This window comes from Syngnathus acus, chromosome 19 (assembly GCF_901709675.1).
Source record: "Syngnathus acus chromosome 19, fSynAcu1.2, whole genome shotgun sequence".
NCBI classification, from domain to species: Eukaryota; Metazoa; Chordata; class Actinopteri; order Syngnathiformes; family Syngnathidae; genus Syngnathus; species Syngnathus acus.
In genome coordinates, this window is record NC_051103.1 from 8,667,616 (window position 1) to 8,687,236 (window position 19,621).

A 19,621-nucleotide genomic window follows, 5' to 3' on the forward strand; every position below is an offset into this window, starting at 1 on the left:
ACGTATGCGATTTAATGTACACGATTCATGTATAATGTACAGTCTGTATTTGAAGCATTCACCGTTTATTGTCAATTTGATAGCTTCTGTTTTGAATGCAAATGGCCTTTCATTCTAAATCCTTCTTTGACAAGAACAATTCTAGTCATTGACCTTTTTGACACATCAATACGTTTAATAGACAGTGTTACCTTTTCGATCACAAAGCACAAGTACAATGGGGTCGGTTCCAAAAAGCAGACTTCTTTTGCTAGACAATCAGAAGTGGGAGCGGCTTGTACTGCAAGAAGCGAATGACACTTGTTGGCATGTCCAGCTGCTCGACGCAACGGATCTTGTCGATCTTCTTGAGGTATCTCCGCACCGCCAGTCGGCACAGTGAAGTCAAGGCCTTGGGAGTTCCTGAGAAGTAACAGGAGAGCAAACGACGGCAATTATTCTTTGTAAGTAGCATGCGCGTCATTTGCATATCGGCGGCCGGCCGGCCGGCCAACGAGCTCATTGGAAAGCCAGAGCCCGCTGCTCAACGGACACCTCTCTCCTGCAGAAGCAGCTCCACGGCCTCATTCTGCTTGGTGGACTTCTCGATGATGAGCGTGGGAAGGTAGACGTTTGCGCCAAAGTCGATGAGGAGCCGGACGTAGTCCACGCCGCAGCCGTGCCTCAGACACATCTCCAGGACCGTTTTGGGGCGCTTGATGGAGCTGAGCAGTCTGGCGTAGGCACAGTTGTAATCCGGATCGGCGCCATAAAGGAGGAGCAGTTTGAAGCACTCCAGGTGCCCGTACACGGCCGCCAGATACAGCGGGCCGCTCGACACTCTGGCGCTTGAGGTCCACAGCAGGACTTTGGAGCGCGAGTTGGCCTCTGCGCCGTGTTCAAGGAGTTCCCGGAGTATCTGGACGTCACCTTCGCGAGCGGCCGTCAGGACAGGCGAGCAGATGTTGTAGGAGCTTCCGTTGGGGTCGGCGCCGGAGCGGAGGAGGGCTACCACGCATTCCAGGTACTTCCCGCGCACAGCGGCGAAAAGGGGCGTCTGGGCTTTGACGTCGACACAATCCACCAGGGCACCGTGAGTCAGCAGCACCTGCAGGCAGCTGAGGTGGCCCTTGGACACGGCAGCGTGGAGAGGGGTGCCGGCGATGCCCCAGCCGCCTCGGTAGTTGATGACCTTCTGGTAGATTTCCTGGGACAGCATCTCATCCAGGAGTCTTTCATTGTTTTGCAGCACTGCTTGTCGGAGCTGGGAGATCTCACAATTGCTTTCCTCTTCTGCGGTCCTGAATTGGAGCATAGAACCTGCACAGATCATGTCCACATCTTCATATAGACAGGCAGACAGACAGACACGACGTATTCCAATCAATAGCGGATCAAATCGTCCAAACAAATGTGTGCCGTTTATTTCCAACACCGCTTGTCCTGTTCAATTGAAACTTCAGTTCAACGTTATTGACTTGGATCGATGATATCGGAAATGATCTGAAAAGAAAGGGAAGCTTGGCAGCTCCAAGTAAACATAGGCGGGGGGGCGGAGGAGAGGAAAGCAGCCCACCCATCATCACGCTAATCCGCACGGCTTCGATTTGCGGCCGAAATAACAACCGCAGCTGTCACAAATACAAACTATTACTTTTCGACAACATGCGGTCGGTCATTCATCGGCAAAAGATTTGTTTTACCTGCTGCGATGCGATGCGATGTTTATCTACGGGCCGTCCGTTTCCTGGTTAATTCTTCGTCGTGATTGCCTTGACGGACAAATTCCGTTTCAAATGCACGTGACTGCCCCCTCCGTGTCTCCATGTACCATGACATCTTCCTTGATCTTATTTTTCCAAAGAAAACGCAAACCACCTGGATAAAGTGTAAGACTCTTCACGCCTCCCTTTGGGCCCCCCACGAATTTGAAGGAGAATGGCAAATATCTAAAGCGTCTTTGGGTTTTTGAAAAGCGCGATACAAATTTAATGAAGGATTCCTTGCATCAAAAGAACCCCCCCCCCCCAAACAATTGTTTCCATGACGATGAACTGAAACATCCCAGCTTCGGTTTGCGCCATCACCCCCTTCAACTTGATGCCTTCTCTCTCCCAGCAACAGGGATGGCATTCTTTCTTTTTCAAAGCATTCCCATGCATGTGCGTCACAATGTCTTTGTTCAAGTTCCAAATGACCACCGACTGCAATATCAGACACAATGCTCTTGTCAAATCAATGGATCTCAGTGCGTTTTTAGAATATGTCTAATTCAATGCTATATGAAAAGCTTGATGTTTATTTCCCTGTCATGCCTCGTCCACAGTTTTGTGATGTGTCATCGTTTCTGTGTGTGTGCTCGCCCCTCCCTCCCTCCCTTCCTGTGTGCCCATGATCAGTGCGATCACACGCACCTGCCTCTCGTTACCTGTGTCTTAAGTTCTGTTTGCGTGTCACTCGCCGTCGGAGCATTACCTGAGAGATGTGGACAATGCATGTCTCACTGTCACGCGGTTTGTTTGGTTCCTGTCTTTTGGTTCACGTTTTGGCGATCAGTCCTATTGGTTTCGTTGTTTAGTCACGTCAGTTTGCCGGGTCCTTTGAGTTTGCTGCAATAAACCCTGGTCCAAGCTGCATTTGGTCGTCCTCGCTCCATCTACACTCCGATCCCTGACATTCCCCCCTCTTTGTGCCGCCCCACATTGCCCATGAGGATTTACAAGTTGCCGATGAGCCGTGTGGGCCTCCTCGTCTGTCCACGCCGCTTTTTTCTCGAGCTGTTGCCGAGAGACAAAGTTCTAGTCACCCTGGCGCTCAAAGACAGAGGCCAAGAGGCCTTTTGAACACACAGACACACCAACGGCACTTATTGTGCGCTGGCTGTGGGAGGGAGCACAGCACAGCACGTTAGCAACATCATTGGGCAGACATTGTTCCTCTAAAATGGCACTGATGGAAGTGGAGACTGCTTCTTAAGATGAGACCGATTCTTTTCATGCTTTTGATCAGCACATCAGGTGAGAAGTTGGAATTGAAGCTGCTTTTCATTTTTAACCTTGGATTTGTCACTGGCTCTGCGGAAGTGAGCTCCTGTCCAGACGGCGCTCACGTCCACCTGGCCAGCCTGCGATGCTTCTGGCTTTCTGAGAAGACGTCCACGTGGTCTGAGGCTTCAGCTTCCTGTCAGCGGAATGACGGAGGACGCGTTGCGGCTGCTGGCACCGCCGAGCTGCAAAACTTCCTTCGCCGCTCCTTCCCAGTGTGAGTTGATCAAGCAAATCCACACTCGTATGCCACTTGCTGTCATAGGTTTTTTGGGCTCTAGGAAAAGTACTTTGTGGGTTTGGATTCATGGAGCAAATGAAGAGAATGCAGACAAGATTGACTTTTCGGAGTCAGCGAGTCATCCGTGGCGAGACGGAGGCAGCGACGACAAAGGAGAAGTGTGCACTCAGATGGCTTTGGGGACGCCTGGACAATGGAGGAGCACCCCCTGTGTTAAACCGTACCACTTTATATGTCAAAATAGCTTAAATGGTAAGAGTTGAAGCTTGAGTATGTCATCATCCATATTTGGACTCATATTTTGCCGCTTCCTTCAGAGTCTTTACCAGCGCCGGACACTTATGTGGTGGGAGTGGTTCTGATGACGGGCATCTACCGACTGGTTCAGATAGAGCCCTTAGCGAGTGTCCCTGATGTTGAGCAACTAGCGGTGGAGGTCAGTCAGTCAGTCAGTCCAATATTTGGGATTCTCATTCAACTGTTTGTTGTCCCCAGATGCAGTTGTTCCCTGGCCTGTGGTTCAGTCACGCAGGCAGAGTGACATCACTGGAAGCGGTGGTCCAACCCAGCATGAGCCCTTGTCTGGCCCGCTTTCAAATCCTTCGACCCTACTGCAGCCCCAATTACCACCTAGTACCTCCAGGTACAATGCATCTTTTTGCTCTCCTACGTATGTATGTCCGTATCCCAATGGCAATGTCTTTGCTTCTTGAGGTTGCCCTTCTCTGATGAATCCATTCAGCTGCTGCTCCACAGTTGCACTGTGCAACACGACAGGGGGATGCGGCACGGGCCGGTACTGGTGTCATATTCTGGAAGCCTGCCTTTCCAACCACCTCCCCTGCTCACCTTACACCTCGGCGGCGGGAGGTGGCTTTGCGTTACCACCCAGATCCCCCCCGGCCGCCAGAGCGCCTTTTTACCACTTGGTTGCTGACCTCCCGCTGGAAATCAGCCCCAGCTCACAAATGCAAACGTTCAGCGTGAGTAGCCAAAGTGAATGCATTGATGAGCGCGTCGTGGCATTTTGGCTTACAATTGGAGCCTGTCTATTTGGATGTTTTTTTAATAAGTGACACTTTTTAGGTTCTTCTCCCAGAAGAAGCCATTACCGTGTACCCCGACGACGTCGTTGCCATCCAACACACTCGCGACCCCGGAGCTTTTCTGCGCTGCCTCGCCAGCGAAGCTGCTCTCAATTCTCCGTGGCGACAGAGTTATTTGTCTCTTCAGGGTAGTACAAAGTGGGGGGGCTGGTGGGAAGGCGGCCTCGCTTTTCCGCCACCCCAAGGCGAGCACTGGGTGGACGAGGTGGTGTGTGATCTGCGATTGCTTTATGAAGACCCCACTCCTCGTGGCGCTACCGAGCAAGCGCGGCTGCTCGAAACAACCGCAGCCTCCGGCATCAAGTCCCCATCTCCAAGTGCCGCCTCTACACTGACACCGTGTGGCTACGAGGCAGTGGCGGGACTGGACGTGGAGCCGCGCGGACGCCGCAGGATGCTCGTGGACGTTCCTCAGGTTGGAGTACAAACAATGACAAATTCCTTTGCATCTTCTCCTCACATTGCATTCACAGTCATTTACAGCCCAAGTGGAACGTGGCTCATCTGTGACATTCTCATGGGTGATGGACAACCTGGACGCATTTGCATACGAAGGAGAATCCTACAGTGTCGTCTTCGAGAAACCTGCCGAGCACAAACTAAAGGGAAGTGGCAAATATTTGAATTGTACTCTTTTAATCATTGATGGAAACAACAACAACAGGTAACCGCGTCTAACCCGGTGAGCTCCCAGAGCAAGCAGCTTCTCCTGACTGTCGACAAAATGAACCCACTGGGTGAACCCGAGTTCATGTCTGGCCAGCAGCTTGTAGCCGTGGGTGCTACACACCTCTTTACCATCGGGGTCAAAGTGGACGGCGCCCTGACAACCACCTTCAGGTATCAGAAATATTAGAAACGCTTGCACTATAGTATATGCTGGACAGACCTTTTTATTTGTGTGGAGTGGCCAAGGATGAGATCTCACAGTGAAAAGCGGGTTGTTGTTTTTTTCGAGTCAATCAATCAAATATAGACAAAAGTCTTTTATCTGGCCTGGCACCTGGTGAGTGAGTCCAAGCATATACGTACGTATTTGTTGTATTATAAACAGAATGACAATATCCAGGCAAAACCCAATGCGATCCATTCAGGTCAATGCATGTGACCTAAATTGTCTATCCATACACGTACGTATGTCATCTAGATGGGATTTTGGCGATGGCAGCAGTCCTGTTACTCAGACTCTTCCCGCTCCATGTGACACTATGGAGGCAGAAAATGGAGGGACACAAATGTTCGTGGAGCATTCTGTCAACATGACCTACACATCACCTGGTAAACCCTTGCATCTTTTAATGCGAGAATATTTTGAAATGGATCTTTTTTTGTTTACTGCAGGGAACTATCATCTTCAAGTGGGAGTTTCCAACCAGTTTGAACAAATGGACAAATCTATCAAGATAAGCGTCCGTCATGTGTTAAAACGTCTCTTCGTCAATTCCTCCGCTCTGGTGGCCGTTGTTCATCAAGCGTATCCTCTGGAAGCCTTCACTGATCCTGCCACTGACGGCGTCATCTACACTTGGAATTTCGGGGATGAATCCAAAGCCGTCCAAGGTGCGGAGCAAAAAGTTGAACGCGCCTTTACGTCGGTGGGAGATTACAACGTCACATTGTGTGCCGACAACACTCTTTCTATACTTCGCACTTGGCTGCTGGTGCAAGTTGTGGAGAAAATGAGCGGACTGAGTGTCAGTTGCAATGGACTCCAACCCGTCAACAATCTCTCTTTGGCGTGCCGCTTCCAAAGTGTCACTGTCAATACGTCAGCATCATTTTGGGCGGCGAGTGGCACTGGCAGCAACGTGTCTGTGATTTGGGATTTTGGCGATGGCTCCCCGGTAGAGCCCAAAGAAAAGGTGTCGCACGTTTTTACCCAAGTTGGTGAATTCACAGCCACCGCATTTAACGCAATAAGTCGAGAATCTGTCAGCGTCAAGGTGAACGTCTCCGATCCCGTTTCCGACTTTAGCCTTCAAAGCGAGCAGCCGTTCGCTGTTGTCGGAGAAGAAACCAAATTCACGGCAGTTAGCAGCGAGGACTTGAACGCCACCTACTATTGGACAGTGGATGGTTTGCTTCCAACACAAAAGGGAAGTCGCCAGTTGATCTTCATTTTTCCAAAAGCGGGACAGTATCAAGTCCGAAGTACAGCCCGCCACTTGGAGAGCAGAAGAGAAGCTTTGATTTTAGTGGAAGTCTTTGAGCCAATGGAGGCGCTTCGCATTGATTCTCCCAGCTTGATCAATAGGACCTACTTGCCCACCCGTGAAGACGTGGTGTTTGTGGCATCCATGGCGAAAGGCTCCAACGTGACGTATGAGTGGCTTGTCGCGCCAAATAACATCAAACATCAGGTTGAGGCAGATGGAGAACGTTTGCACTTTGGAGTTGAGTCTCCTGCTGGTTTTACAATTCGAGTCAATGCTTCAAACAAGTTGGGTGAACGCACGAGCCTTGTTTCCGTTGTGGCTTTGGAACGTGTGAGTGGTGCACAAATAACCACGCCGAGGCAAATCCTGCCAGCGGGGAAGTCTTGCAATCTTTCCGTCTCGGTCCTGACTGGTTCTGACTTGAACTACATCTGGCACGTGGATAGCAATCTGGTCCAAACAGATGCCCCTTTTATTCTTCACAACTTCACAAAGTCTGGGAATTTTCTCGTTCAAGTTGTTGTCCACAACGCCATCAGCCAAAGTGATGACAATAAAAATGTGAGCGTCCAAGAGGAAGTAGAAGAGGCGGATTTTACAATCGCTGGCAAGATGTTTCCGTTTGATATGAGCACCAATACTCTTGTGTCATTCCAAGGCTTTGTCCGCAAAGGCAGTGATCTCCACTGGGAGTGGAAAATGAGTGATGCCGCCAAGCTATTTTGCCAAAGTCACCACGCCCTTGCCTACACTTTTCCCCTTGAAGGGATTTACAGCGTGTCTTTGAATGTCTCCAATGCAATTACGTGGCAGGAAGTCACACACGACGTGGTCATCCAGGATCCAATCGAAGGCCTCGCTCTAAACATGAGCAAAGATTGGCTCTGTACTGAGGAGGAAGTTACCTTCGTGCCAACAATCACCAAAGGAACCAATGCCACTTTTGTTTTGATGTTTGAAACTCAAGGCCGGATGCATAGTCAGGATGTGCTTGAGGGATCGTTTAGCACGTCCAAGCTTCCAGCGGGACTGCACAAAGTTCAACTGAAAGCTTGGAATCAGGTGAGCAGTGCACAGATGTCAACCCAAGTTCAGATCTTGGAGAAGATCCAAGGCATCCGATTGTTGAGCCCTAGCCATCATGCCGTCGAAGCTCTGAAGGAGATTCGTTTTGAGGTGGATGAGCAAAATGAGTTTGCAGTCAACTACACTTGGATTTTTCACTTTGAGGATGCTCAACCTTTGTGGCTGAAAGGGAAGGAAGTCATCTTCACTCCACCCACAAACGGTTCCTTGTCGTTGACCGCGCTAGCAAACAACGGCGTCTGCTCCGAGATGCTAAACAAGACTCTGACGGTGGAATGGCCCGTTCAGGAGGTCCAGCTCATCTGTCAGTCAGAAGCCATATTTGCTGGACATGCTGCGTTCTTTTCCGCTACGACTATTGAATTGAGCAACTTGAAATATGTGTGGACATTTGGAAACTCCCTCAAGAAATGGCCTACGCACGTCACTTGGGTTAATCATACGTTTGGTAGGGCCGGCGAATACCTGGTTACGGTCAACGTGTCCAACCATGTCAGCCACACGTCCGCGCAACTACGCGTGGACGTGTTGGAGTTGGAGTGCGCCGAGCCGCAAGCCTCACTCATCCAGAGCCAGCCGACTATCTTCCGATCTCGGGCCAATTTCTTTGAAGCGCGCGTGGATCTGAACTGCTCTGCCTACGAGACGACGTATCGGTGGGAGATGTTCCGAGCGCTGGATTGTACCCACGAGAGCGGGAACGGAGTCCTTCTCAATGGAACGACATCACCTTTTCTCCATCTACCAAAGAACTCTCTGGATGTGGGACGCTACTGCCTTTGGTTTAGCGTTTCGCTCCAAGGGACACCCCTGTGGGTGCGACGAAAAACCAAAGTTACGGTGGTCTGCTCCCCGTTGGTGGCTGTCATCAAGGGAGGCTCGCATAGACTGTGGCCAAGCACCCGTGACCTGGTTCTGGACGGAAGGGGGTCACGAGATCCTGATGCGAAGCAAGGCGAGGATGCGCTACGGTATCAATGGACCTTCACGATAAAGGTGTGTACCTCTCGATCCGAGCATTATTCATGGGGTTATTGGATTGCAAAATGAGTATTGGACTTTGCTCTTACTCCTTTGCCTCCCTCCCTCCCTTCCTCTGTGCTTTGCAGAATTCCACCATCCCCATTGAGAGCAACAGCAGTATTGTGACCATAGCCAGCAAACAGTTACATCCAGACACCCTTTATACTTTCACCCTCACCGTAACTAAGGCGGGAAGGACACCCGTATCCTTCACGCAGACAGTCAGTTTTCACTCTACGAATGTCATTTGTATTTCCCATTTCATACGGTCGCTTTCCGACTACCTGTATTTAACCCTTGATGATGATGATTTGATTTGAAGTGTAGCAGCACTTTCTTCCACCCTTTGTTTAGGTAAGTGTGTGCGAAGCAGCCCAACTTCCCGTATTTGTGGAGTGTGTTTCCTGTCCAGGCCACGCCCCCCTCATCCTGTCCGGGCATTGTGGAGAGTGCGATGAGCGAGCTCAGGTAAGAGTCGATGTCGGAAGAGCATCTTCAATTGACTGTAGTCTCCCCTTGAATTTTGTACGGAACTAAAGTTAAAGTCCCAATGATGGTCACACACACATCTGGCTGTGGTGAAATTGGTCCTCTGCATTGAACCCATCCCCATGTGATTTGGGGGAGCAGTGAGCAGCAGCGGTGCCGCCGCGCTCGGGAATCATTTGGTGATCGAACACCCCAATTCCAACCCTTAATGCTGAGTGCCAAGCAGGGAGGCAATGGCTCCCATTTTTATAGTCTTTGGCCGGCCGGCAAACAAGTGGGTTTGAACCCACAACCTTCCAGTCTCAGGGCCGACACTCTACCACAGGGGTGCCCAAACTTTCTCAGCTCGCGAGCTACTTTTGAAATGACCAAGTCACAAAGATCTACCCACTAAAAAAAAAAAAAATGTTTATATATATATATATATATATATATATATATATATATATATATATATATATATTTATATATGTCATCGTGAAAAAAAGTCCTACTTCCATTCCCTATCAAAGTGATACTTCTTACTTTGGCCAGCTGCCCCACTCATTTTTATACCCTTTCTTAAGTTTAAGAGAAAAAACAGGGTTCTGACAATTGGAGGGAACTTGCGAGCTAGCGTGTTTGTGTTGTGTTGTTAGCGCCGTTGTTTGTACACGCGTCAAGTGCGAAAAAACCCCAAAACATTTTAATATCACGCGATCGACCAATAGTGGCTTGGCGATCGACCGGTCGATCGCGATCGACGTATTGAGCACCCCTGCTCTACCACTAGGCCACTGAGCTAACTGTTGCTAATGTCACCACAGCACACTTGGAGCGCCCAGGATGCCGAGTCAGGCGCGACACTCGACCTGCTCCAGGCCGCCATCTCTACAGGAAGACGCTCCACATCCAGATTGGTGTTGCGTTCGCATGCTCTTCTTCCGGGGAACATTTATACCTTCACTCTTAATGTGAGTGTGGCTGGAAGGTGGGGCAGTGCCAGTCAGACGCTTGTACTCAATCAAGCCCCTTCTGGGGGTTTGTGCCAACTGGAGCCCGAGTCCCACATCCATCCGCTGGGGACGGTGGTTCACTTCAACTGCTCGGGTAATCAACGCACGCAACACTGTCGCGCTTCTATTATTGATGACGTTTTCATCACATATGCACTTGGATGTTCAGGATGGCGGGATGAAGGCAACACATCCTCTGAGCTCATCTATACCTTCCAGGTTGCACCGTGCCATCCCGTCATGTGCCCTCTTCTAACTCTTTACCGGTAAGTTGAAGGTCACAAAGAGAACATTTCCATCCATCCATCCATCCATTTGATAGTATATCGTCACAGGTGGGGGAGCTGTGAAAAATATATGGAGCTTGTCTGTGCACTTTGTGAGGGCTTTTTCTTTCCTTCTTTCCTTCTTTCCTTCTCAAGGGGCACTCGAGCCACTTTTGGCAGCCTGGTTCCAGCGGGGAGTCCCGTGCGAGGACAAAACAAGTCACTGATCACAGTTACTTTGCTCATCGAAGACAATTTGGGCTCAAGTGTCGTTGCTCTTAACAGGTGAAAGCCAGCACGAGTTACATTTCCATTGTCGTATCCGTATTCCGACTTTCCCTTACTTTTCAGAACTCTGAGTGTCCAGTCTCATGTCAACACCAGCGAGTGGCTCGGAACAAAGAGCCAGAAAGATATGTGGGCCTTAGTCCAACATGGCAACCCTCAGGAAATCATCCCATATTCCATTGCGCTCACCAGTCAGCTCAACCAGGTAAAATCCAGGATTGTGTGAGAAAGGCTTCCTCAGTCCAATCCAATCCAATCCCATCAAATAAACCAACCCATCTCACCACATCTTTTTCATCCTTTGAGCCACAGATGGAGTCGGGACCAAATACCAGAGAGCTCCCAATGAAGAAGGAGATAAGAGAAAATGTTACCAAAGCTTTGGTCTCCCTTCCCATTTCCTCCATGATGGATGTTGATCAAATCAGCTCAGCTCTAGCCCAGTCCACTGTAAGAATGCAGCATTGCATCATTCATTTCATCAATCATTTGCCAGTTTCTAACCACTCTTTTTATTCCATTCCCCAGGCTTTTCCTGATGAGTTCACCTGTGCAAAGTGTCAGGAGAAGGTTCTGGAAGCTGCTGAGAAGATGATTCGTATACTGGAGGATCACAAACGTTCTGGTGGTGGCCGAGTTTCAGCATTTGACACAGGGAAGAACATCCTTAGCGTTGTAGGTAGGTAGGGTTGCAAATGCTACGCCAAATCGTCTTTGCCTTACTTCATCAAACGTTTGTATGTACATTTCCTGACAGGAACGGGACGGGACGTGTTGGATACAGACATCATAATCAACATTTTGTGATTATTTACAGGTAGCTCTCTGGCTTCTTCCTCAGCCTCAGCCTCCCAACACGACGACTCCACAACTCAGCAGTTCCTCTCGGCACTTAGCCAAGCAGGAGCCTTAATGCGCTCCCTGATGCGCTCCCCCGATCCTTGGGAGATGCCCCTTTCGTTGGTCACACCTTATATCAGTACAACCGGTTTCTACGGCGACCCCGCCGAGCTTCTCTGCTCCGTGCGGTCCAAGCAACCTTCCACGGTTCCTTCAACTCCGCCGCCATGCCCGTTTCAAATTCCAACCTCACTCAGCACTCGCCTTAAGAGTCAACGTTCAGAGCTGGTGCAGGTGCTTTTAGCTCTGGATGGATCTCATTCTCTGCTAGCTGCAGCTGACCCTCCAATTTCCACCACTCTGGTCGCCATGGAGATCAGCACCCCTCAGGGCGAGCCGCTAGCCATCCAGGATCTGGAGCCGGAGCAGGCGATTCGAGTCACCCTGCGTAGCAATGGCAGGCTACCCGCCGAGATGAGACGTTCGGACGAGAGCGCGGACGGACACGCTAACGGTACATGTCCGACCGTTACGCTTCCGCTCGAGGGACGTCTGAACTTTACAATACAAAGTGTGGCTGGCCTGGATGAAAATGCAGGTTTATACATCTCCTTCAACTTCAGCCTGTTAGCAGGTAAATCGACGTGTACCTTTTGTGGTCATTCTCAGACTCATAATGATCAAGTAAGTCATCAATAATTGGATGTCATTTGAAAGAAAATGGATACAGCCAATATACTGTGTAGGTTAAACTTCAAAATGACGGGGACATTTTCTGTAGAAATGACCAGCGCTATCAGTGACTCGAGTCACCGTTTGAGTACTCCTGGTACATCTACTGCAGGGGTCTCAAAGTCCAGTCCTCGGGAGGGGGCCGCATTCCTACATGTTTTCCAAGATTCCCTCGTTCAACACACCTGATTCAATGATCAGGCTCCTGCAGAACGTGAGGTTCAGCACACCTGATCATTTGAATCAGGTGTGCTGAACCAGGGAAACTTGGAAAACATGTAGGGATGCGGCCCCCCCCCGAGGACTGGACTTTGAGACCCCTGATCTACTGTCTGAATCATGCACCTACCTCTAGGAGTTACTCCTCCCGAGACTGTGGGCCGTGTTCAAATGGAAATAACAAATGGATTTCAGGATTCCTTCACTAAAGAGTGGCTTATCAATCATTCGGCTTTGAATACCTTCACTGAGAAAACGGTATTTCTTTCGCCGCTGTGAGTACGCTCCTCCTCTGACATCATGCATTCCTGTCTTAAATGGACTTGATTGATTTTCTCCTTCTCTCTCTCCGTGACAGTTTCAATGACACAGCAAAGACTCTGTGTGTCAGTCTGAGCTCATTTGTGGAAGGCGCTCCCGTTGCAGTGTCATTATGTGTGTTCAGCTCTCTGTGCCAGTACTTCAGCCTCAAGGAGATGACTTGGAGTAGTGAGGGTCTCAAGTCACTGGAGGGCACCACACTCCAAACGGTGCATTGCCTGACGCACCACCTTACCATGTTTGGGGCCTCTTTGTTTCTTCATCCCGGGGCCGTTGTGCTACTGCCGCCTGTACGTGGTCAGCGCACTCACTCAGGCACACACTCAGGCACTCACACTCAGGCACTCACACTCAGGCACTCACTCACGCACGCACGCGCAAGTCGATCACTGACTCAAGAGAAGCCTTTGGAATGACGTCTACTCTTTCCAGGCAACTGGTCCCAGCCTTAATGCGGTGGTGGGGATTGTATGTGTTGCTCTGCTCCTGCTTCACCTGCTGGTGGGACTCATTGGCCATAAAATGGACCACCTGGACAGCCTGAGAGTGAGCCAAGTGCCCCTGTGCGGTCCAGCCGGACTCTATCAATACAGAGTGCTGGTCAAGACGGGCTGGAGGCATGGAGCAGGTGAGCAAAATGGATCACAAGTCTGGATGGCCAATTCCAATGCAGACAGAGCTTTATTCCATCAGGCACCACGGCGCACGTCGCCATCAGTTTGTACGGCGTCAACAAGAGCGGCTCTCGTCATCTGCAAAGGCCTGGCGCTTTTCAACGTGGCAGCCTGGACCACTTTCACTTGGAAACGGACGTCAGCTTAGGGGAACTTTGGAAAATTCGGATCTGGCATGACAACACAGGTTGAATGGATGGATTTTGCATCTTGAGCTTCTTTGCCGATATTTTTGACATTTCTTTTTTCATTTGAAGGCTCGGATCCATCCTGGTATGTTCAACACGTGGTTGTCTGGGACCCCGTAACAGACCACATGTTCTTCTTCTTAGTCGATGACTGGCTCTCTGTGGAAAATCCAAAGAATGGGACAGTGGAGAAAGAAATCCTGGCCTCATGTAAGCTGATTTGACTTCCTTCCGCCTAGCGACAGAATAACATCAAGTCAAGTGCGACTCCTTCCTGCCAGGTCCTGAAGAGCTTTCCCAATTTGGGCGAATCCTGTGCTCGCAGTTGCTTTTTGGAATGGTGGAGCGCCACCTGTGGCTGTCGCTATGGCAACGCCCCATCCATAGTCTTTTTACTCGAGCGCAGAGAGTTACCTGCAGCGCTCTGATGCTGCATCTCTATCTGGCATCGGGCGCGCTGTGGTACGGGGCTGTGGCTTCCCAGGGGCGCAGGTACGTAAAAGCACCAACGCTTCAAAGTTTCAATTCCGGAACAGCATTCGCTCAAGCATTTGATGTGTTCCTCCTGCAAGTGGGCCAGTGTCAGCCAAACTGCCGGTCACTATGGAAACGCTTGCTGTGGGAATGGTGGTTGCACTTGTGCTGTTTCCGCTCCAGTGTTTCATCTGCTTTTTGTTTGGAAAAAGCCACAATCAGGTCAGATGATTGCTCCCTCTTTCTTCTGCAACGGTCTTCCTTGTGGATTCAATGCGGTTTGCGATCCAGGTAATCGTGGACACGTCACTTCCTTCTTCACCGGTTTGTTACTCCGTGGAGATGGACGTCTACCTGGGCCAATCGGAACTTTCCGGGCCATCTTTCTTATCCTTATTTGGAGCCTCCAGCCGACTTGGAGATAGTCCCTCATCCGTGAGAATACACAAGCACGCTTTGAGGTCGCGTGACGTGTTATTAATGATCGATCGCATATTCTTGTGTTAGTTATTGGAGAGCAAAGCTTTTGACTCTAGCATGGTGGACTTCTGGGCCGCCTCTGGTTTGGCGCCCCAGACCAATGAGGACGACACGTGCCAGGAGGAGACTGCGGCGGCTTCCTGGGCTTCGTGCGACAGTCTGCTCACAGAGCCCGAGGATTTGGACCAATGTGAGGCCTCGCTTGCTTTGTGCGCAACAGGCCAGCTGAGGAGGAAAAAAGCTCCCATGCAGCTCCACCTGACCCCCGCTGGCCAAAAGGATCAAGAAAGTGCGAAGCACAAGCCCAATATGAAAACCTGTTTGACTCTGTCTGGTAAGTCAGAACATACGTATTTGAGAAGAGTGAGCAAGTCAATGAATGTCACTGTGGCTTTCAGAGGAGAATCTCCTGATGTCAATAGAAGAAGCAGCAGCAACAGACGACACTTTGCGTTTGGCCAAAAACAACTCCGACAGCGGTCGGGACTCGCCTACGACAAACTCGTCATTCTCAAACACGTAAGGCCTACATCTGACTTGAGTGAAGATTTTTATTGGATTCTTGGATTTCTTTCTTTCTTCTTTTTGGAAGGATTTCTTTTGGGTGTTTTCTTAGCCAGAGCACCTCCTGCAGCAGTTGGTCAGATAACTCGGATGATAAATACCTCCATGAGGCAGAGCGCCTTCAATTGGAGGCACATTCAGCTCCTTCCCAATGCCAGACACAACTCTTCAGATGTCCATCTGTACTTTCCGTGGACTCGGTGGCCAGCACCTTCCTGCCGAGTCCTTCTCCCGACTTGACGAGCTGTTCCTCCACCACACGCATTGGTAGAAAAAAATCCATTGAAATGTGTTTGAAAGCATTTTTAGCCTACTTACGTCCTTGTCTTTAGGCATCGCTCGAGGTCGGCCCGGCTGGCTTTTTCCTCCCTGGATGTTTTGCGTGATCTACCCTCTGGTGGCCACGTTGATGGGAGCATGTCTTGCTCTTGTCGCAATCTACGGCCGCTTCTTCTCCAGAACAGTCGTCCTCATGTGGCTCATCTCCACACTGTCCGCCTTTCTCACTTCCCTTCTCCTGCTGGAACCTCTCAAGGTCAGTTTCCTCACCGTCATGGCCTTTTTGAACTTGAGTCGATCTTCTATTCCGTTAGGTGTGCCTTCAAGCCTTGATCTACACTGTCGTTTGGCGGCCCGTGGATCCGGAAGTGGAGGACCAACTAGGCCTGGGGACCACCACCACGAGAGCATTTGGAGAACACGGCGGGAAGGTTCGACCTCCGTGCGGCTACGGACTGCTGCGGGCTAAAGAGGAAGCTCGGAAAGTCCGTGCACTCGGCTCGCTTATGAGGGTAAGAAAACAAAAGCTTGCAGCTCGTTTGTCTTTGTACTAAGGACGTCTCTCTCTCGCTCTCTCTCTCTCTCTCTTTTGGAAGCAGCATTGCGTGTCACAGCTGCTCTTTCTGTTGCTGGTGCTCATGGTGAACTACCAGGACAGTGTGGAAAAAAGCCAAGGAAGGCTTTTGCACTCTGCTGTCCGACGCCAGCTTCACACTGCTCCCTTGGTGGGCCCGAGCTTAACATCCATCCGAAAGTGAGCACGCAATTGCAAATGTTTGTGTCATAGCTTGGCCCGGCCAAAGACCTACGGCTGTCATCGTTCACAGCTGCTTGGATGCCGAGCGATGGATGAACGGCACCTTGGTGACCTACCTGCACCGAAACGCTCTACTCCATCTCGCGGGCTCACCGCGGCTCCTCTACGCACACTCAGGGGGTCGGGGGGAGGTCATTCTGGGAAACTCTAGCATGACGACACATCAAGTCCTGGCCGACCTTCGTACGGGAGGCTTTTGCATTCATCGGTAAGATCCTTTCCTGCAAAATAGAAAGCCATCTCTCTCCTTTGATTCGAATTGTGCTCAATGTCATTTTTTCCTCCGTTAGGTTCCAAACACTCTTTGTGGATTCGACACAGTACCACAGAGAGTCTGGTTTATTTCTCTGTCTCTCCATCCGACTCGATTGGACCCAACGGTTCACTTCATTCCTCTCCATCTACCCGCTCCTCATTCCATCACGGCACGACGGCTTGGACCTCCATCTGGTCCTCATGGTAAAAGCGAGCCTTACCTTCGTCACGGCTAACGGACGGATGTCAGTACAAGAACACGGTGTCTTCTTGATTTGACAGCTTTTCCTTTTGGCCTGTGCTCTGCTCATATTGATTGGGGAATTGCGCTCGATGGCGAACGAGCGTGCGGGGTACGTGTGTGGAGGCAAACACTGGCTCCAGCTCCTGTCGGTTGCGTTGTCGTTGGCGGCGAGCGTGCTTCACCTCTCGTTTCGCTCCCAGGCCACTTCCTGTGTTTCCCAGGTACAATATGGGGCAAACAATGACCAGAAGGCAATTCGGACTATGACTTGGACTTCTCTATTGATATGCATATGATGATACTTGATGTCATTCAATGTGATTTAGCTGAAATCCCAAGCTGACCGATTCATCAACTTCCACGGCTGTGCTGAACTGACTCAAAGGTCTTCTCAATGTGCCGCTGTGTTACTCACTTTACTGGTCCTAAAGGTAACCTCATCCAACCGGCCTGTGCTTTTGCATTCCACTAAACCTTCTTTTGCTTTGGTTTGCAGCTGTTGGGAACATTACGATTTGTACGCAGATGGGTTGTGATCATCAGAGTGCTGAACAGAGCTCGGAAGGAGTTGTGGACCTTAAGTTTCCTCTCGCTGCTCCTGCTTTTGTTCATGACTCATCTCGGGAATACGGTACAAAAGGAAATGAGAATCCACCATCCAAACAAATTGGATTTGACATCTCTGCTCTGGTTTCAGCTTTTCTCGCAGTCAGTGGAAGGCTTTTTGTCCACGCGTGAGATTTTGCCCTCGCTGATGTCCGTTGTGCGCGGCGGCCGCATCGGTCTGCAAAGACTACGCAGGGTCCACCCTGTCCTCGGCCCTTTGTACGGAATACTGCTGATGGGGGCGAGTGTCTGGCTTTTGGCCAAACTCTTTGGGGCCGTCCTCATCCGTGCCTACAGGTGCATACTAGTTCTCTTTGCTTTCGTGTGTTTTATCAACCGTGAACGAAAAATGATTGATTGCCCCCCCCCCCCCCCCCCCCCCTTGCAAAATTTGAAGGGCTGAGAAAGCAGACATTTATCGTCCAACCACAGAACCTCAAGATTATGAGATGGTGGACTTCTTCATCAAGAGACTCAAGTTATGGATTGGACTCACCAAGGCGAAAGAAGTGAGGATTGGATAAGGATTAGCACTGTGTGTTAGCGCTTAGCGGCTTATCTGCCCATGCTTGTGTGATTGATGGGAAATGATTGGAGAATTTTTTTCCCAATAGAACTTGTTTATATATGTGTAAAAAAAAAAAAAAAAAAAGTTGTGATTTTGTGTAACCAATGCATTTGTGTTCTAGTTCAGGCACAGGGTGAAGTTCGACGGCATGGACGTTCCTTCCAGAGCCTCCCAGGAATCCCGCCTTTCCACTCTCTTTTCCTCCCTTCCATCTTCTCATTCACCGTCCACCATTCCATCTCCACGCCCTTTGTCTGTTCTATCGGAGGACTCGACGCTTTCCGAACCGGGATTTGACGTCCGGCCCTTCCTGGAGCACCTGCTGCCGTGCGTGAACGCGTTGCTTTCTCAATTCGATCGGCTCACTCAGATAAGTGAGGATTCCGAGCGCCTGGAGATTGAACTTGAAGACATTGTGTCCAGGCGAAAGAAAAGTCAAATCAGTAACAAGGAAAAATGTGAGGACAGATTGCCCAAATCATCAAATCAGGAGCCTGATGGGAGAACTAGACGCAGGAGGACAGGTCTGCTTTACACCAATCCGCCAAGATCCATTTCGCCAATGTTCCCTTTCACTCCTTCCACAATTCAGCGGCCCCCAGCGGCACCGGTCCACCTCTTCCCACGTACACGGAGCTCCTACTCAGAATCCGGGTGGCTATATCCACTGTCGCATATGCCTCGTGACGCAACTGAAGCGGCGGCGACAGGAAGCTCCAGTTTGCATCCCATAAATTCCTCTGGTTTTCCCAAGAGGAGAGCGTGGCACTCTGGAAGTTCACACTCGGCCGATGCAGCTCAAAGACTGTGGCTAAAACAAGGTGGAGTTGCACCATATGGGAATTCTGCCTTTCGCGCTTTCGTCAGACCAAATAGCGAAGAGGGCGGGAGACGTATTAGTGTAGGGGCGCCGAAAAAAAGGAAGGCTTGGATCTCTGAGGGACCTTTGTAAACATTTGTACTTTCAAATGACCTGGGTCTTTCTTTGAACATATCTAATGCCTTTATAGTCCACCATTTTCAAGAGGGTGGAGTGCATTTCATGTTTGGAGAAGTCAAACACGCTAAGATTCCATGGCGTTGCATACAAATTCATGCTGAGAAAAGACGAGAGATAACAGGGTCTCAAATTAGTAGCTTATATTTTTGCGGGAATTTTTTTCCCTTCTTCAGTAGCTTGCTTAACGCATATTTGCTCATTTTTGCTAGCATTCACTTAGTCAGACAATATTAAAAGATGACATGGAGCAATACTGAACTATTATTGCTTTGTTGTTATTTTATATTCAAAATGTAGATGTTCTTCTTTTCATTCAAAAAAGTAGTGTCGAACTTTTTTTTTTTTTGACCTTTTTTTTCTAAACATTCAAAAACCCTGTAATATCTCGGGAGAGTTACGATTTTGATTGATTATATTTCAGTGCTTTTAAATGGAAATAATTTGACATGTGGTGAAGTAATACATGTGAAAATGTGTATATCGTTTTTGTTGCCAAATAATATGAACACGTTGATAGTTTTTTTAAATGTTGAATTTTCAATAACAGCTTAAGACAAAAGTGTTCCAAGTTATTATTACTTCCATAAAATGTCAAAACATGTTTTACTTTTAAAAGGTAAACAAAATGTTGACGTTGCACGCTCAGTCTTTTTGAATGCTCATTTGCGTTGAGCGCTATTGCGCGCG

At 49.6% G+C, this 19,621-nt stretch overlaps 3 protein-coding genes and 1 long non-coding RNA gene across 6 annotated transcripts; 2 read left to right on the forward strand and 2 right to left on the reverse strand.

Annotated features, from left to right (window-relative positions):
* Positions 1-160: 160 nt before the first annotated feature.
* On the reverse strand, positions 161-1,799 carry LOC119137971 (ankyrin repeat and SOCS box protein 12-like). Of its 2 annotated transcripts, none has more exons than XM_037277554.1 (3): positions 1,692-1,799; positions 535-1,303; positions 161-402 (listed from the first exon to the last, which is right to left on the reverse strand). In XM_037277554.1, the coding sequence occupies exons 2-3, from the start codon at positions 1,292-1,294 to the stop codon at positions 251-253; spliced, it is 912 nt and encodes a 303-aa protein (XP_037133449.1). In that variant the 5' UTR covers positions 1,295-1,303; positions 1,692-1,799; the 3' UTR covers positions 161-250. The 2 variants fall into 2 exon arrangements, with proteins under 2 accessions (XP_037133449.1, XP_037133448.1); XM_037277553.1 differs by having other exon boundaries at positions 535-1,299; positions 1,683-1,788.
* A 1,120-nt stretch (positions 1,800-2,919) lies between these two features.
* On the forward strand, positions 2,920-5,038 carry LOC119138429. The gene is made up of 8 exons (XM_037278438.1): positions 2,920-2,996; positions 3,063-3,240; positions 3,305-3,516; positions 3,582-3,700; positions 3,760-3,907; positions 3,979-4,247; positions 4,351-4,785; positions 4,844-5,038. Exons 1-8 carry the CDS (start codon positions 2,957-2,959, stop codon positions 5,036-5,038), a joined length of 1,596 nt encoding a protein of 531 aa, XP_037134333.1. The 5' UTR covers positions 2,920-2,956.
* On the forward strand, positions 5,039-19,191 carry pkd1b (polycystic kidney disease 1b). 2 transcript variants are annotated; one of them, XM_037277689.1, is made up of 34 exons: positions 5,039-5,210; positions 5,518-5,648; positions 5,712-8,608; positions 8,722-8,856; positions 8,990-9,103; positions 9,931-10,213; positions 10,289-10,385; positions 10,542-10,670; positions 10,737-10,878; positions 10,986-11,123; positions 11,202-11,352; positions 11,491-12,147; positions 12,601-12,739; positions 12,823-13,075; positions 13,218-13,413; positions 13,479-13,646; positions 13,717-13,857; positions 13,929-14,139; positions 14,220-14,343; positions 14,413-14,556; positions 14,629-14,935; positions 15,000-15,120; positions 15,218-15,432; positions 15,498-15,700; positions 15,759-15,956; positions 16,044-16,198; positions 16,272-16,469; positions 16,552-16,720; positions 16,799-16,981; positions 17,087-17,191; positions 17,257-17,391; positions 17,458-17,663; positions 17,764-17,875; positions 18,056-19,191. In XM_037277689.1, the coding sequence occupies exons 1-34, from the start codon at positions 5,095-5,097 to the stop codon at positions 18,884-18,886; spliced, it is 9,504 nt and encodes a 3,167-aa protein (XP_037133584.1). In that variant the 5' UTR covers positions 5,039-5,094; the 3' UTR covers positions 18,887-19,191. The 2 variants fall into 2 exon arrangements, with proteins under 2 accessions (XP_037133584.1, XP_037133585.1); XM_037277690.1 differs by having other exon boundaries at positions 16,098-16,198.
* On the reverse strand, positions 12,267-12,654 carry LOC119138020. The gene is made up of 2 exons (XR_005101069.1): positions 12,575-12,654; positions 12,267-12,351 (listed from the first exon to the last, which is right to left on the reverse strand). It is a non-coding gene; the product is annotated as an uncharacterized LOC119138020 (long non-coding RNA).
* Positions 19,192-19,621: the final 430 nt, after the last annotated feature.